This window comes from Geotrypetes seraphini, chromosome 14 (genome assembly GCF_902459505.1).
Source record: "Geotrypetes seraphini chromosome 14, aGeoSer1.1, whole genome shotgun sequence".
Taxonomy (NCBI): Eukaryota; Metazoa; Chordata; class Amphibia; order Gymnophiona; family Dermophiidae; genus Geotrypetes; species Geotrypetes seraphini.
Genome location: NC_047097.1, coordinates 2,397,557 through 2,416,187, shown reverse-complemented (window position 1 = coordinate 2,416,187; position 18,631 = coordinate 2,397,557). Strand labels below are relative to the sequence as shown.

General features: G+C 41.1%; 1 protein-coding gene across 2 annotated transcripts in view; it reads right to left on the bottom strand.

The window, feature by feature from the left end:
- TLN2 (talin 2) overlaps nucleotides 1–18,631 on the bottom strand; it is a 572,423-nt gene that overhangs the window by 244,456 nt on the left and 309,336 nt on the right. For both annotated transcript variants that reach the window (XM_033920311.1, XM_033920312.1), the window contains 4 exons: nucleotides 13,232–13,398; nucleotides 7,341–7,469; nucleotides 3,515–3,628; nucleotides 2,156–2,269 (listed from right to left, as the gene is read on the bottom strand). In XM_033920311.1, coding sequence (XP_033776202.1) covers nucleotides 2,156–2,269; nucleotides 3,515–3,628; nucleotides 7,341–7,469; nucleotides 13,232–13,398 — 524 coding nt within the window. The remainder of the gene's footprint in view (nucleotides 1–2,155; nucleotides 2,270–3,514; nucleotides 3,629–7,340; nucleotides 7,470–13,231; nucleotides 13,399–18,631) is intronic.

Below are 18,631 nucleotides of genomic sequence, written 5' to 3'. Positions count from 1 at the left end.
TTAAAAATAGACAAAAAAGTTTCCTTGGTCACAAAATACAGATGTTTCCAGACTTGGCACGGGAGACACAAAGGCGCCGCCGTGAATTTCTTCTTTTGAAACCTGGGGTTATATCTTTGGGGGCGTCCTTTTATTTGAAACATCCGTGTAAATGTATTGTGTGTTACCGTACTCTGTGTTTTTTTAACCATCCCAACTGACAAACTTTGTGGCAATGTCTCGTCTGAATGTAAGCAATCTTTGAGCCCTATAATTTGACTATTGATGACCTCATTTCAGTGCTATAGCTTTCAGTTTCTTATGTAATTATTAGTATTTTCTTTATTGTTTCGCCATTTTTTTCTTTGATTCTTAGATCCTAAGTTGAGGACTTGAGCATAAATAGTAAATTCATTAACATATGAGTTATATTTATATTGTATTCAATATCTATCCTATTATTGCTTTCTGTACAAGTATAATACTTGAAATTTAAATTGAAAATCAATAAAAGATTTAAGTATGATATGTATCAATCAAAAATCTGTCAAAACTGGTTGAACATAAGATTTGCCACTGCTGGGACAGACCAGTGGTCCATCGTGCCCAGCAGTCTGCTCCCGCGGCAGCCCTTAGGTCAAAGACCAGTGCCCTGAATCTAGCCTCACCTGCGTACGTTCTGGTTCAGTAGGAACTTGTCCTGGTCAGTAGGAACTTGTCCAACTTTGTCTTGAATCCCTGGAGGGTGTTTTCCCCTATAACAGCCTCCGGAAGAGCGTTCCAGTTTTCCACCACTCTCTGGGTGAAGAAGAACTTCCTTACTTTTGTATGGAATCTATCCCCTTTCAACTTTAGAAAGTGCCCTCTCGTTCCCTCTACCTTGGAGAGAGTGAACAACCTGGATAATGCTCTGCCTTTAAATCTCACTATGGGGGCACTTTTTCTTTTTTAACCAGAATTCCTTATGATAGAGGTAGAAATCTGCTCTTTTCTCTGTGCAATAGTGAATCCCACATTGGCTTATGTTAAGGGCCAAAACGATAATAGGATATGAACTATTAGTCTAATGAGACAAACCCTTTAATTGAACCTTCTGTCACTAGTTAAAAACCTACCCTTGGGAGACTTTGAAGTTAAGAGCAACACATTGGTAAAAAAATAAGGTTGGATCATGCTACATGTGGACCTGGGAGCTTTGTCAAAAAAACCCTGAATATTTCAAATTGTAACATATTGTAACTGAATATTTCAAGGAAAAGAAAAAACAATTTAAAGAAATACCAAAAGTTGCCTCCAATGACTTGAAGCAGTGTCCCGCAAACTTTCTCGAGCCATGGCTCGAGGCACCTGGAAGTGCACGGGTATCACCACGATGACATCACGCACATGCGTGACATCATCATGTCGATGTCCACGTGTGTGTGAAGGCCCTCCAGGCGGGCCCTGAGACGCCAGTGGGGGGTTGCCAGAAGGGAAGATGGCCAGAGAGAAGGACAGGTGCTGGCACCCACTTTAGCAAGTCAGCTGGCGCTGGTGCCTCCCCTCCTCCCCAGTGTACCGTGGCAAACCTGAAATCTCAGGAGGCACGCTAGTATACTGTGGCACATAGTTTGAGATACACTGACTTAAAGAAATCAATATAAGGAAAAAGATGTGAGGATATACCTTCCCAACCCCTTCCTAACATTATTATTTATCAGCATTAAATATTCATTTGTCAAGATATTTTATTCTCAGAGTCTTTCAAGAGCTGTTCTAATTGAAGCGGATCCAAAAAATATAGTCATTATTCTGGAAATTAAACATTTACAGGAAAATTTCAGAAAAAAAAAAGCACTCAGAGCAACCACTCTAGGCTTCAAAGCCAAAAAGGCCTTCCGCCTTAATTGGGTTGCTCTGGCTGCATCTGGAAATATCATTACCTTAGCTCCACAGAAATTTTCATCTTTCTTTTTAAAGTATAGCTTCATTATCAAGGATTTATCACTTTCATTAAGACAAGTTACCACAAGGGTTCATCTTGTCTATATCTTATCTTGAGAATCCTCTAAAAAAGCAGCGAGATCTAATTCTGAAGATACTAGACGATCAATTCCTTGATCTTCTGAGCGCTTTGACCTGGAAAATTTTCGCCACTATACTGCAAAGATGATAGAAGAATTCCTATGATTTTTACCTGGAGAAAATTCTGACTGCAAATGATAAGAGCCAGTTGAGCGCTGAGATCTTCCGTTTGAGCTTGGCTTCCTCTCACCCCTTGCACGAGCTGAGGAATATGATCGGCGACAGCCTGTCGAGGAAAGTGGATCTTTCACAGATAGATTCAACATTTACTGGTTCTTTCAAATAGATTTTCTCAGGAAACAAACTTTCCTGAGCTCAACTGGGTATAGGTTTATCAAGCTCACTTTGGTCACCCAATTTACCTCACAAAAAAGATGATTAGGAGATGAAATTGTAAGTGTTTACATCACCTCAGTTTTCTTAAGTTAAATATGTTGCATGAAATTCAGACCGCCTAAAGATAATTTGATGGATTAGCTGTTTTTCATAAGAACAGCCATGTAGGGTTAGACCAATAGTTCATCTAGCCCAGTATCCTATTTTCAACAGTGGCCAATCCAGATCACAAATACCCGGCAGAAACCCAAACAGATTTTCTGCCTAATGTGCTTAAGTCAGACTGCTGAATAATAGTCATAAGGTTTTATCCACTTAACTTTAGGATAAAGTTTAGGATGTACTAATTTATTTATTGTTAATACAGTGGTACCTTGGTTTACGAGCATAATTCATTCCAGAAGCATGCTCGTAAACCAAAATACTCGTATATCAAAGCGAGTTTCTCCATAGGAAATAATGGAAACTCGCTTTGATACATTTCCCCCTCCCGAGGCCAGCGGCGCTGTTCCCCCCCCCACTCGCAAAGCCCCCCCCCCCCCGTGCGAACCGATCTCCGAGAATCTTGGAGAGAGGGAGAATTAGAAGGCCTTGAGCATGCGCAGATGCATGCTCAAGGCCGGTAGAGGCAGGAAGATCTTCTAGCGGCACCGGCACGTCCTTTGGGCTGCGTGCCGGGGGGTAAGTTCGGGCAGGGGGTGCCGGTTCGAGCGGGGGGAGCGATGCTCACATCGGGAGGGGTGGGTGCTCACAAATCGAGTCAACACTCGGTTTGCGAGACAAGTTTTGCTCGTGTTGCAAAACACTCGCAAACCGGGTTACTCGAACACCGAGGTTTGACTGTATTTATTATCCACTCTATCCACATTTCTAGTGGCAGAGACATAACTTTTTGGCACATCCTTGAAAAACACCTTCCCCATTTAACTGCATAACTTTCGCATGGACATCACAATGTCAAGCTTGGCAGCTTCTTTATGTAATGCATTTCTTAAATGCTTTTGGTCATGACAACTGCTAACATCCATAGAATAGAGGCTTTTAAAAATGTTCTAAACGTTGACTGTGAAGTCACAACTGAAAGTGGCACACATTAACCAAACAAACAAAAAGACAAAATACATCAAACGCCTACCTTGCAACTCTGAACCAATTGCTGATGGGCAGCTGTGTTCTTGTTGGAAAGAGCTGCATTCTGGGAAGCTGCGATGGTCTGGGTTGCAGCAGCTGCTGCCTGTTTAGCTGCAGCCTTGAGAAAAATAAAAAATTCAGACAGCTCATAATATAAGTAAGGGCTGTGCTGGGTCAGAACAAAGATCCACTGAGCCTAGTATCCTCTATCTGTCTGGATCCCAAATAGTAAATGAATCCTTTTTAGTTACTCACTCCCAGGATTAGGCAGTGACCTTAGAAAGTAAACTATTCTAGACATGTTAAATTACATATATAAAAAATATTCTAGATATATAAAAGAATGAAAATTACATAAAATACCCAGTGCGTGTATAAAGACAGACATTACTTTATAAAAGTACCAAATCCTAGCATGACTCATTTAACCAGCACATGGATACAATCCACCCAGAATTATGTTCCACAGACCTCCTGCCAAAATTCTATCAAGATACATAGGAGATAAAAATACATTTATATAAAAAAGCATTATCTCTATACTGTAGAGGTAGTGACACACGTATTTATTTTTATAACAATTTAAACTCTGCACACTGGCTGAAAGCCATCTTATATGGTACTTAATTTAAGATTCAGAACAAACACCACCATATTAGAAAAACACACACTTACAGCCTCTTTTACAAAGCCGCGCGGCAACAGCCCCGAAGCCCTTTAAATCTCTATGGGCTTCGGGACCATTAGCGCAGTGCAGCTGCTAGCGTGGCTTTATAAAAGAGGCTGTTAATGCAACGATGCATTCATTACAAATGCATTTAAAAAAAAAATAATAACATAGTAACATAGTAGATGACGGCAGATAAAGACCCAAATGGTCCATCCAGTCTGCCCAACCTGATTCAATTTAAATTTTAAATTTTTTCTTCTTAGCTATTTTTGGGCAAGAATCCAAAGCTTTACCCTGTACTGTGCTTGGGTTCCAACTACCGAAATCTCTGTTAAGACTTACTCCAGCCCATCTATACCCTCCCAGCTATTGAAGCCCTCCCCAGCCTATCCTCCACCAAACGGCCATATACAGACACAGACCGTGCAAGTCTGCCCAGTACTGGCCTTAGTTCCCTTTCTAAGCCTATGTCAACTATAAACACATACCTTAAAATTCTAACATGCAGTTTTCATATTTGACAAAGCTGATGGGTATTTTTACCCTAGGCTTTGTACCAATTTCCAACTGGAAGGAAATTAGAATATTTTCTCTTTGAAAAGCACATCAGGAAAATGTAGCTATATCAATTTTCCTATTGTCAATTTCTCTCTTAAAAATGATGTCCATTGATCTGAAAATATCATCTATATGTGTTATTTACCTCCTCCAGTTTAAGCCCACCCCAGGGATGTTTAATTTATACCATGCAAAATTATGTGTATTGTTGTGTCCTTTGAGGCAGGTAAAGCCTGGACAATTTGTCCATAACCAAGTTACCGAGCTAAATCATAATTTTTCTGGGTAAATGATTTTTCATAATTGCCTTCCTAGATAGACAGATAGTTGTGACCCCCTTGTACGGTGGAAAGTGATTTGGTACAGTTGGCACAGTCATTAATTCTAAGTTTTAGATTACTGTAATATACACTTCCCCCTCCCCATTTGCAGTTTCGGCAATCGCAATTTCACATATTCGCAATTTTTTGGGGAGGGGGGGGAAAAAAGAAAAAAACCCCACAGTTTAGCCTTCCCCCGGCGTCCCGGCCTTACCTGGTGGTCTAGTGGGCTTTCAGGACAGGAGCGATCTTCCTATGCTCCTGCCCCGTGTAGATCGCCAATAGAAAATGGCTGTGGGGAGTTCCCTTCGTAGTATCGAGATACTACGGGAACTCACGGCAGCCATTTCCTATTGGCGATCTACACGGGGCGGGAGCGTAGGAAGATTGCTCCTGCCCCGAAAGCCCGCTAGACCACCAGGTAAGGCCGGGATGCCAGGGGGAAGGCGGGAGGGAGGCGGGGGTGGGTCAGAGCCGGACCAGAAGATATTCACGGTATTTCATCATTCGCGGTCCGGCTCTGCCCCTATCCCCCGCGAATCTGGAGGGAGAAGTGTAGTTTACTTAGCGGGTTATCAGAAAAAGTGTCATAGTCTCCGCATCATACAAAACACAGCAGTCTGATTAATTTTCAATCTGAAAAAATCAGATCGTGTCGCACCTTATTACCAAAGACTACTACATTGGTTACCAGTCGAGGCCAGCGTCAGATTTAAGTTTGGATCATTTTCTTGTGGATCATTTTTTTATTCATTAATTCACAATGACCAAGACATAATTGTAATGTTTGCTTTTCCATCGGTAAAAGATCGTTTATACAAGAGCTATTTTTAATGACTCCTATCTTTTTAGGCAGCTTCTTTTGACAAAGAGTTTGTAAATCTGTTAGCTAGTTCTGTCTCTTACCAGCAATTTAAGAAATGATTGAAAACCTACTTATTTAAGAAATTTTTGTAATTTCTAGGTCATTTGTTATTGTCACTGTTTCAATTTTCTTTTGTACACCGCATAGAACTCCTAAGGTACTGTGGTATATAAATAAATTTTTATGTTATTTTGTAATTTTCAGGCTTGTGCAGACTGAAAATGACATAACATAAGAACATAAGAATTGCCGCTGCTGGGTCAGACCCAGTGGTCCATCGTGCCCAGCAGTCCGCTCACGCGGCGGCCCTTAGGTCAAAGACCAGCGCCCTAACCGAGACCAGCCTACCTGCATATGTTCCAGTTCCACAGGAACTCGTCCAACTTTGTCTTGAATCCCTGGAGGGTGTTTTCCCCTATGACAGCCTCTGGAAAAGCGTTGAAGTTTTCCACCACTCTCTGGGTGAAGAAGAACTTCCTTATGTTTGTATAGAATCTATCCCCTTTCAACTTTACAGAGTGCCCTCTCGTTCTCCCTACCTTGGAGAGGGTGAACAACCTGTTTTTATCTACTATGTCTATTCCTTTGATTATCTTGAAGGTTTCAATCATGTCCCCTCTCAGTCTCCTCTTTCAAGGGAGAAGAGGCCCAGATTCTCTAATCTCTCACATTTTCATCAACATATCCTGAAGAGCCTATATAATCCTGTAAAAAGTCTAAACAGGGATCAGTTAGAGCTGGTTCATAGACAAAATCGCGCGAGACAACGGTGCGCAGACAACTGAGCGCAAGGTTGACGGCGCGCCGAAGAAAAGCACTATTTTAAAGGGTTCTGACGGGGGGTATTGGTGGGGAACCCCCCTATTTTACTTAACAGACATCGCGCTGGCGTTGTGGGGGGTTTGGGGGGTTGTAACCCCCCTTATTATACTTGAAACCGAACTTTTTGCCTGTTTCTTAGGGAAAAAGTTCAGTTTTAAGTATAATGTGGGGGGTTACAACCCCCCAAACCCCCCATAACGCCAGCGCAATGTCTGATAAGTAAAGTGTGTGGGTGGGTTCCCCCCCACACCCCCCGTCGGAGCCCTTTAAAATAGTGCTTTTCTTCGGCGTGCCGTCAACCTTGCGCTCAGTTGTCGGCGCGCCGTTGTCTCGCGCAATTTAGTCCCGTCACCGTTAGAGCTCACTAAACCCCTAAAGCTGTTAAACATAATAGAGTAAGCTTTTAAGTGATTCGCTTCTTCAATGATTATTTTTTTTAATACTAAATACTTGACTTTACAATGTTTAGGAGAAAATGCTACTGGAATTTAGAGACACTGGTTGACACGACTAGCCCTTGATACTGGTTCTAGTCACATACAATTCATTTCACTAGAAGCCCAATCTTCTCTTAGCTACATCCACCTTATCTCACCTCCAGTCTATTGACAATTTTTTTCTTGATGGCATTCTGGGCAGCTGCGTTGGTTGCCACCCTCAGGCCTTCAGCAGCTTCCCTCAATCTTTGCTGCTGGTCTTCATTTTCAGGGTTAGCTGCAGCCCCCTTAAAAAGAAAAAGCACAGAAATACCCTTACATAACAGCAGAAAGATCAGACTTCCAAGAGATGTCATTGCATCAAATGTTCTTTATCCAATCGCTCTGGGATCAATTCTATAAAATGCAGCAAGATTTAGGCACCAAAATGCAGCGTGTTGATTATAAATTGCAAACCAGAGCAAAAAAAAAAAACCACTGTGGAATAACGATGCTTCTGAAATGGACTTTAATATAGAGTCAAAGTTCCAATTAAGACAATAAATTGCTCCACATAGAAGATAGTAAATAATCCACATACAAATCATGAGGACCCAGTCTGCTAGTAGTGCAGGACCCAACACATCTGGGTAGCTCAGATTCTGTTCTAGAATGCTAATGTAAATTAGCATTTACACGCCGAACCTTTTGGCACACCTACTTACAGTGTGTCAATAGCAGGTGAAAATGCGCACACCTAAATGTAGCACTTTAGCATGTGACAGCGTTCTATAACCTATGCATGTATATGTTTGACATGTGCACACCCCACTCATCTACCTCCCCCTTGCATGTATGTGCTCTGACTTGCACACTCACAGTATGGAGTGCAGCTAAAAAGCACACTTACACTTGTGAAAGTTACATTTATCAATGTTAACCATTCTATAATCTGAACAAAATTAAGGCTCTGTGTTTTCAAGATGCTCACTTTTAATTTGCCATGTGGGGATATAATCAATTGTTTACTCATAACGGCTAAACCAGTGGTCCCCAACCCTCTCCTGGAGGACCACCAAGGCCAGTCGGGTTTTTAGGACAGCCCTAATGAATATGCATGAGAGAGAACTGCATATAATGGAGGTGCCAGACATGCAAATCTGCTCTATGCATATTCATTAGGGCTATCCCGAAAACCTGACTGGACTGGCGGTCCTCCAGGACAGGGTTGTGAACCACTGGGCTAAACCACTAACCACCACCAAAGGGTGGCTCGGGGAAGAGAAAGAGGGTGGTCTTCCGGACTCTGCCTTCAAACCTGGATTTCTTCCTTTTGTTATTATTTAAACATTTTTTTAAAATTGTAAACTGCTCTGATGTGGTATATAGAGTCCTATATAAACAAACCAACGTTTAATTCAAAATACAGCAGCAAGATTAGTTGCAGGGAATTCACAATATGAGCATATTACTCCTGTGTTAAAACTACATTGGCTTCCAGTACATACTGTACGAATAGAAAATTTTGATGATTATTCACCAGGTGGTTTATGGGGAAGCACCATGGTATTTGACACAGATTTTACAGAAATAGACACTTTACAATTCCATATAATGATGAAATTAAATATGTAAACAGTGGCCTGGATGAGTCATATGAAAACTTTGGCATCAGCGATTTCAATGGCGTGGACTGCTTTTGCCAAGTTCCCTGAGGTTGTGTAGCAATAAGATGAGTTTTAAGAAGTTGTTGAACTCATTTTTTTGTTAAAGCTTTTTATTGACTCTCGTAGTATTCTGGGTACATATTTTACTGAGGCTAGGCAGACAGCTGACAGTTTTAACAGCTGATGGATCTCCATGTTCTAGTTAACAGTCCATTTTGTTAAAGTTTGTGAATTTTTCATGCATTTTGTTTTATTTGTATTCCGCTTAGGCTTGAAGCTGAATAGGATTTTTTTAAATAAAATAAATTTTCTTTTCTGTTACTCACTCCTGTTCATATTACAGATTTCTTACAATTCTACAGATCACCAATCCAATAAAGCTAATTCAGTTTGATCATAATTCCTCTCTCCTGAAGACCATATTACAGTTCTTGTACAATACTACATGAAGCAGGCTCGCTGATCTCTTTCTGGGGGTCTCTTTGGCTTTGAGAAATAATACTGGTGAAATGTGTTTTCCATAATGCATTCTAAGTGACTCGCATAAGAAGATTCATTCGCTCAATTAAAATCAGGGCTAATGCAGGGAGAAAACTTACTAAATGCCTTTGAGACAAACTTGCTTCCTATTGTTAAGAAACATTTTACAGAAGCAGACAATTAACATGCATTATTTGAACAGTTTTCATCTTCCGGATAATAGGAAACATTAATTCTGATATGTTAGTTTAGAGCAGTGTCTCGCAAAAGTTATGAAGCCATGGCACACTGAACGCGGTGGTAGTGGCTCGAGGCATCCGGAATTGCACGGACATCGATGTGATGATGTCACGTGCATGCATGCATGCCTGTACAGTACTCCCCCGAAAATACGCCTGACTGGATATAATCTACGCACATACATTTGTGCCAGCTCCCAAGATGATGTAAATATAGACAAGTTCATTAACGCTGCAATTTCTGAAATATTTATACTAATATGTATTTTATAAAGATGCATATGAATCTTTACAAAATAGGCTCTCACTTGGCCTTCCTACCTAGGCAATCAGTTATAAAGTTGTTCTCTGAAACAAACAACTTACTTAACAGTTCCACGCCCAATAACAAAATAGGGGATGATGACAATGTCAGGCTCTACAAGGATCAAAAAAAATTCTTAAAATGTTAAAAGTATAATACAGAAAGAGTAGATAAAAAATAGCTCAGGGGACTGGTTTCTAACTACTGAACTAAGAACGTAACGTGAATTCTCATCTCCCCAGGACAGTAGAAATCCAAATGGGAAGTGGGAGATCCCGGAGAACTGGAAAATAGCAAATGTCACACCTATCTTTAAAAAGGGATCGAGAGGTGACCCGGGGAACTACAGGCCGGAAAGCTTGACTTCAGTTCCAGGCAGGATGGTAGAAGCAATGATAAAAGACAGCATCTGTGAGCACATAGAAAAAAATGGACTAATGAAAGCGATGTTGGCTTCTGCAAAGGAAGATCGTGCCAAACGAACTTACTGCACTTCTTTGAAGGGATAAATAGCCAGATGGACAAAGGGGAACCCATAGACATCATTTATCTCGACTTCCAAAAAGCCTTTGACAAGATACCCCATGAGTGGCTACTTAGGAAGCTGTGGAACCATGGGGTGGAAGGCGATGTATACATATGGGCTAAACACTGGTTGGCAGGCAGAAAGCAAAGGGTTGGAGTGAAGGGCTACTACTCAGACTGGAGGAGAATCACGAGCGGTGTTCCGCAGGGGTTGGTACTCGGACCACTGCTGTTCAATGTATTTATTAATGACCTAGAAACAGGGACAAAGTGTGAAGTTATAAAATTTGTGGATGACACTAAACTCTGTAGCAGGGTTAGGATGGCGGAGGAGTGTGAAGACCTACAAAGGGACCTGAACAAACTGGAGGAGTGGGCAAATAAATGGCAGATGAACTTCAATATAGAGAAATGCAAGGTCATGCATATAGGGAAAAAGAACCCGATGTTCAGCTACAAAATGGGGGCATTAGTACTAGGGGAAAGTAACCTTGAAAAAGACTTGGGTGTGGTGGTGGATACAACAATGAAGTCAACGGCACAATGTGCAACAGCCTCAAAGAAAGCAAACAGAATGTTGGGCATTATTAAGAAGGGTATTACAACCAGAACAAAGGAAGTCATCATGCCACTGTATTGTGCGAAGGTGCGCCCGCATCTGGAGTACTGTGCCCAATATTGGTCACCATACCTTAAGAAGAAATATGCGATACTTGAGAGGATTCAGAGAAGAGCGACGAAAATGACAAAAGGTATAGAAAACCTTTCATATGCAGACAGGTTAGAAAGACTGGGGCTCTTCTCCCTGGAAAAGCGGAGACTCAGAGGAGACATGATAGAGACTTACAAGATCATAAAGGGCATAGAGAAGGTGGAGAGGGGCAGATTCTTCAACCTATCGGGAACCACAAAACAAGGGGGCACTCGGAGAAATTGAAAGGGGACAGGTTTAGAACCAATGCTAGGAAATTCTTTTTCATTCAGAGGGTGGTGGGCACCTGGAATGCGCTTCCGGAGGCTGTGATAGGACACAGTACATTACAGGGTTTCAAAGAAGGATTGGATAAATTCCTGATGGATGCGGGGATTGAGGGATACAGATAGAGGTATAGATAGGATTACGTAAGGGTATAGATAAAGGGATGAAGGGGATTGAAGGGTTTTAGGCAAAGGATCACCTTACAGGTCATAGACCTGATGGGCCGCCGCGGGAGCAGACTGCTGGGCACGATGGACCTATGGTCTGACCCAGCGGAGGCAACTTCTTATGTTCTTAAGTGCATAAGAAACAGCTGGAATCTCTAACAGTGTGAAACAGAACAACTGAGGAAAATGGATGATCATCATATAATCTCCCGTGTCCCCAAGATGTGAAAGGAAAATTGGGTGGTGACAATTCATCACTTTCCCTTGGGGGAAAATGAATTAAATAAAGCGACCTCTAAAAATGTCAGTAGAAACAAAATCATTTTAACATTCAAAATAAGGACCCATGTTAGAACTGTGGCTTCAACGGAGTTTTTCAAGAACACAGATGCAGAAGTATTTTTAGAAGAAGCCTATTTCAATATATTCTTTCTATATAAGGCTCATCTGTTCAATTAGGACTTGGTTTAGCAAGCTATTATACATAGCATATGATGTCTATCTAGATCAGGAGTGTCAAACTCAATTACATTAAGTGGCCGAAATCCAAAACACAGGCTAAGTTGCGGACCAGACCCTGCCTAATCTCTGCCCCAGACCCCGCCCCATATGCAAATACGGGACGTCGCAACATCAGAGGGAATGCTTCTGGATGAGGTGTGGGACGTGCAAGGAGCTGCTGCAAGCGGCTTCATGCACACTGCGGCTGTGAGGAGGAGGGAGCCGGCCACTGCGGAGCATGGCCACTGGGAGCATCGGACTGTGGGCCGCATAAAACAATCAGATGGGCCAGATTCAGCCCGCGGGCCTTGAGTTTGACACCTGTAATCTAGATAAAGCCATTACACATTACAGCACAGATCACTAGAAAACAACAATGATGGTAGAGGTAGGTGGATTCACTAGAGGTAGGTCTTGTCAGACAAATCTGATTAATTTCTTTGACTGGGTGACCAGAATTGGATAGAGGGAGTGCGCTAGATGTGGTATATTTAGAATTTAGCAAAGCCTTTGACAGTGTTCCACACAGATGTCTAAATAAATAAAGTGAGTGCCCTTGGGATGGGCCCCAAAGTGAAGGGCTGGGTCAGAAACTGGTTGAGTGGAAGGTGAAAGTGTGTAGTGGTCAATGGAGGAAAGGGATGTTATCAGTCGTGTGCCTCAATGTTCTGCTCTTGGGCGTGTTCTTATGCCCGACCTCTTGTTTCCCAAGATCCCTTTTACCTTCCTCTGTATCCTGCTCACCTATATATATTGTACCTATATATTGTACCTGTATCCTGCTTACCTATATAAATTGTATCTATATTCACTGATTGTACCTATTCGCTGATTGTCCAGGCCTTCTTTGTTGTAAGCCGCCTCAAAATACTACGACCTTGGCGGTATATAAGAATAAAATTATTATTATTATTATTAAACATTTTTATAAGTGATATTGCTGAAGGGCTGCCGGGTAGGATTTGTCTTAGTACGTTTTGATTTCCTTCAATCTGAAACATCGATTCTCTATATATAAACAATCTAACTTATCTAAATGACAGAATATCCAACAATTGTTTATCAATGGAAAGCAAGCTGTGTGAAGACTTTTATAAGCGCAATACAGTTTCCAAAGAAACAGGAGCATCATTATTTAGCATCTTAAAAATCAAACATTGTCTTAAAACTGATTTGCGATTCAATTGGTAGCCAGTACAACTAAATACCTTTGCAGCTTCAACCATGCGCGCTGTGGAATCTGCCAAAAGCTTAGCAGCTGCCAAGAGCTTCTTGGAATTGTCCATGTCAAGTTCAGCCTCAGCATCTGACCTCATAGCATTGACAAGATCAGAGGTGGCCTGAGCAAGGACCCGGGCCTGTCGTACCATTTCACCTAAAATATGGAAAAAAAAAGACAAACTAGGAGTAATACGTTTTGCAAATCAAATTTCCTAAGTACTTTATCAAGCATTTGATCAAGTAAACAATACTTTAGGGAAAAATCATCCAAATAAAATTCATACCCAGCTGTAGTCTTGTCATTTTAAAATATAGACCTGGTTGCAAATCAGAACATTACAAAATAGAGTGCACAGCCAGTCAGGTTTTCAGGATACTATAGAAGAAGCCAAAGGAAGGCCTCAACGACGAGGAAGGTGCACACACAACAATGGAGTCGTGAAGATAAGATGTCAAGTAATCAGCCATGGGTATATATTTCTGGAGTCACTTTATTGATAAATATGCTACTAAAGTTCATAGACTCGACAAAGGCAGTGAAGAGTCTAAGGGACCATTTAGTGAAGAGTCTAAGGGACCATTTAGAAACAAAAAGAACATAATTAAAGAACAACGAAAAACGATTCGAAACCTCGTATGAACAGGGAGATTAGAAATAATTTAAAACCAGAGAATTAAAAACATAGAAACAAGTTAATAAAATAATATAATAAAATAATCATATACATACATAACAATGATATACATCATAAAAACAGAAAGCAATATATACTATGAAAGCAAGCTAAAAACATACAATTGGCTATCATCAAATCAAATACAGGGTAATAACGTACAATTCAAAAGTTTGCATGCATTTGGTATGAAAATCTCTCTCATATGTATTCATTGTAGATGTTCTGAAAACCTGACTGGAAAGGTTGGAAACCCCTGGATTTCTGTGAGACAAGAAATCCTTCATAAAAATTGACACAAGGGACTCCTTTTACAAAGGTGCGCTAGCGTTTTTAGCGCACGCACCGGATTAGTGCACGCTACCCGAAAAACTACCGCCTGCTCAAGAGGAGGCAGTAATGGCTAGCGCATGCTATTCCACGCGTTAAGGCCCTAACGCACCTTTGTAAAAGGAGCCCAAAGTCTTGCAAATTCTGCTGCACTATGTAAACTAATTATTAATCCAGAGTTTGCCAACACGAAACACCAGATGTAACACCAAATTGAATGACTCATTTTTAATGGGTAAATTTAGAGCTAGAGACACAAATATGCATTAATGCAGTAATTTGCATTTCATGTATATTAATGCAATTGATGCATTCTCCATTGTAAATAATGGATTAATATATAAGATTTTTTATAGTACACTTGACAAGAATTTTGAATTGCATATCATTAATAACTCAATTTGAATATACAAGAGCATTGTTTATGAACTATGATTACAGTATTGTCTGATCTGACCGAACAGCCATTTTGCTGGTTTGGATCGACAAATAAACAGTCTGAGGTCTTTCTCCCTCATGATTTGATTTCTGTTTAAGACCTACATCATTACAATATCGTTACAAATTACCACCGTGATCTCTCTGGGTGCATCGAGAAAGAAGAAATAATCATTTTTGAACTCTACTTTTGACATTGATTTTGGGATTTATGATTGTAGAGCTTTATGTCTGGTTTTTGTATTAAATAAAGCACCTTACATTGCACAGGAAGCAATCCTTGTATTTATTTACTGGTTACTAAGCGATGTGTGTTTTGGTGTTTCGGCCACGTCGTGGAATGCTAAAGAATTATGAGAGGAAACACAGTAATTAAGATTCTGGGAGCAGGTAAAGTCTGGTTGTTTGCTAAGGGATGTAGTCAGCCCATATGAGCATATTTATGAAATGACGGTGGTTCATTGATACTTTTTTTATGTGTATGTACTTGCATGGGAATTATGGTTTATTGCAATCCACTTTAGGATCTTTGTGCGACAGGCAGAACATCAAGTTTTAATAATAAATAACATGCTGTAATTACTGGTATGTTCATGTGAACTAAATCCAAATAAATAAATGAAATGAGCCAATTAATGTAAATTCTATTCAATTAATACATTTACAAGCACTTTTAATGATATATAAAAGCCAGAGAACCTAAAGTTATTGCTTCTTTGGAACAGGAATAAATTTGTGCAACGGCACATAAGAAATTAAGATAGTCTAACTTGGCTTGGCTAAGGCCCATTAGATCCAGCCCAGGTTACAAGTAGCCAGCAGATCCCACACAAGAGATTCCATCGTAGCTCATTTCAAGTGAGAAGCAATATTTTTTCCCAGGTCTAGCTGGCTAATAACTCATGGACTTCCCATCCAGGACCTTGTCTGAACCTCTTTTAAATCCCACTACATTAGTTGCTGTGACCATGTCCTGGGGCAACCAGTTTCACTACTTTATTATGAACTATAAGAAAAAAATACCTTCTACAATTTCGTAGTAACAGAGTAGATGATGGCGAATAAAGGCCTGCATGTCTATCCAGTCTGTCCAACATATTAATACTTAATTTTGAGCTATCCTTGCTATTTCCAGGGCACAGGCCATAGAATTCGACCTGGTTCTAGCTTAACTTTAAACTACTGGAGTTGCAGTTGAAGTCTGCTCCAGCTCAATCAGATCTATTCATCTATAAGAGGACACAGACCATAAAGGTCTGCCTGACATTAGCCTTACTTCCCAACTACTGAATTTGCCACTTAAGCATAAATAAGTTGTTTTGATTTCATTCTCTTCCCTATTTAGAAATCCTTTGGGCATTCTTGAAATCTGTTACCATTTTCATCTCCAACCCCACCCACAGGAGAGGATTCCAGGGATCCATGAAAAAGTGCTTCCTAACATTACTTTTAGTTGACCCCCCACCCCCTGTAACCTCGTGTCCTCTAGTTCTACCACTCACTGTTTTCACTGTTCTGGTTGTTAACTTCATAGATTGCCCACCTGTTTTAGGGTCTCACTGTATGAGCTGATTTTATAAAGGCACATAGGTATCTATGACCTTTAGGAGCGCGGAGAAAGCCCATGATTTCAAAAACAGTTGAACCTTTATAATCCAGTGATCCTTTCATTACAATCCTTTCATGGTAGAAACTATACATGCATGTTGGCAGTCCAATAATTCTGATATTCAGGCTATCATGTGATACAGGAACCAATTTTTCATTACGCTGTTGTTCTTCTGAGGTTACCTGTTTAGTACCAGGTAAATAGAAAACCATACTAACAGGTGGTATAGCATCTGTAGTTATGTATTTTAAGAATCTCTACCATATAGTTTTTTAATAAATCTCTAGGAGCCATAGATATCAATTTAGGGAAGTTAATAAAATCTCTGATTAAGCTTCTTCATACTGTTCGCCACTTGTTCCCTACGTAAAAATAGACAGTCTCGAATAATAGCTCCTTGAGTAGTTTGAACTTTGTTGATACTTCTCTCCATGTTACTAGATAATGACATCGGACAAATTGTTCCTGTCCGGTCCCCAAGAGTTCTTTTCCTGTCCCTACCCCATTCCTGCAAGCTCTGTCCTCATTTGTCCAAGCCTCAAACACCTTAAAATCATAAGTGTTCGAGGCTTGTGCGGCTAAGACAGAGCTTACAGGATTGGGGCATGGACAGGGATGGCAACAAAACTCGCGGAGGTGGGACAGGGCAATTGAGTTCCTGCAGGGACGGTCCCGTGTCATTCTCTCCATGTTACTTTTCTGTGGTTCTAAAGTTCTATCCGTTTCTACAGCAGACACTCTACCAGCCAGTGCAATTAACTCACTCTGCTTTTTTCATTGTTGTACTCGCTTTCTCATCCAAACGCAAAATTACCTGCCATATCATGTCCAAAGACACCAGAGATGATACAGCTTCCTGCAAAACCAATGACACCAAGACGAGCAGATTATCCCAGTATTCAATGAGCATGCCTGCTCCAATAATCATGGCGTATGATCAGCATCTGCCATCGGGATCTTCGAACACTGTCCAAACCAGTGTTTGCATGAGCAGAGACACCAATCCCATCCAGACCGCTCACTGGGACACCTCCCTCCAAGGCTGGACAGCTTGCCGCTACAGGCAGGCTCAAGAGAGGGAAGTCATCCTCCTCCCTGCTCATCAAGGAAGCCTCCAAGGAAATTCTCTCGCAAAGGTAAAACAAATTGTTTTGAATTGCTGCAAGGTATTAGATGGGGTTGGCAGGTTTCCCTCACTTTTGTCATTTCTCCAAAACAGCAACCCAAACTCAAGGCAAACAGAAGCAAGAAAATGTGAGAACAGACGGAGTGTCCTGCTGTTCTTCATGCCTTGGCTGCCATCTTTGCCCCCTTGTGGTTCAGGCTGCTTATTTCTAATTATAGTCAAATACACCCCTGAAATTATAATCATATCACCTCTCCTATACACTGTCAAGCCCAATATTCAGGATCTACACACTGTAAAGTAAGCCTTTGAAGTTGCTCTCTCTTTAGAATCTTCTCAAAGTGCTGTAAAATACTGTGTTGATGTGTTGTCCTATTTATAAGACCAACAATTATTTGCACATTACACATGCCTTTTGGAAAATTCACAGAAGTAGAATTTGATTCCTGGAAATCTTTGTAAATGGCTATTTTCTTGTTTTTCCACAAAAACAATTGGACAGTTTTCTGAAGAAAAAGGGGATAGAAGGATATAGATCAGGGATCTCAAAGTCCCTCCTTGAGGGCCACAATCCAGTCGGGTTTTCAGGATTTCCCCAATGAATATGCATGAGATCTATGTGCATGCACTGCTTTCAATGCATATTCATTGGGGAAATCCTGAAAACCCAACTGGATTGCGGCCCTCGAGGGACTTTGAGACCCCTGGTATAGATAAAGGGCTACTATAGAGGTCCTGGACCTGATGGCCGCCGCTTGAGCGGACTACTGGGCGTGATGGACCTCAGGTCTGACCCAGCAGAGGCATGGCTTATGTTCTTATAATCATTATCCGTCCAGAAGAATAGTGCAAACAACTCCTACATCTTCATGATTAGGTGGAGCATCCCATGCCCCATTGTACTTTGGCTAGACTTGCTACCTGAACACCTATGGTGCAGTATAGACACCATTTTGGTTAGCAGTTCTCTGGACCCACATCTTGCAAACTTTGCAAAGCTGCGACACACTAAATATGGTGGCCGTGGCTCAAGGGCATCCGGAAGTGCGCGGACATTGATGCGATAACATCACGTGCATGTGTGACATCATCACATCGTGTCCACGCATGCACGAAGGCCCTCTAGATGGGGTCCTGAGCCGCCAGTGGGGATTGCTGGAGAGGTACTAGTGCCGGCGAACTGCCTACAGGATGATGTGTTTCTTGCTGC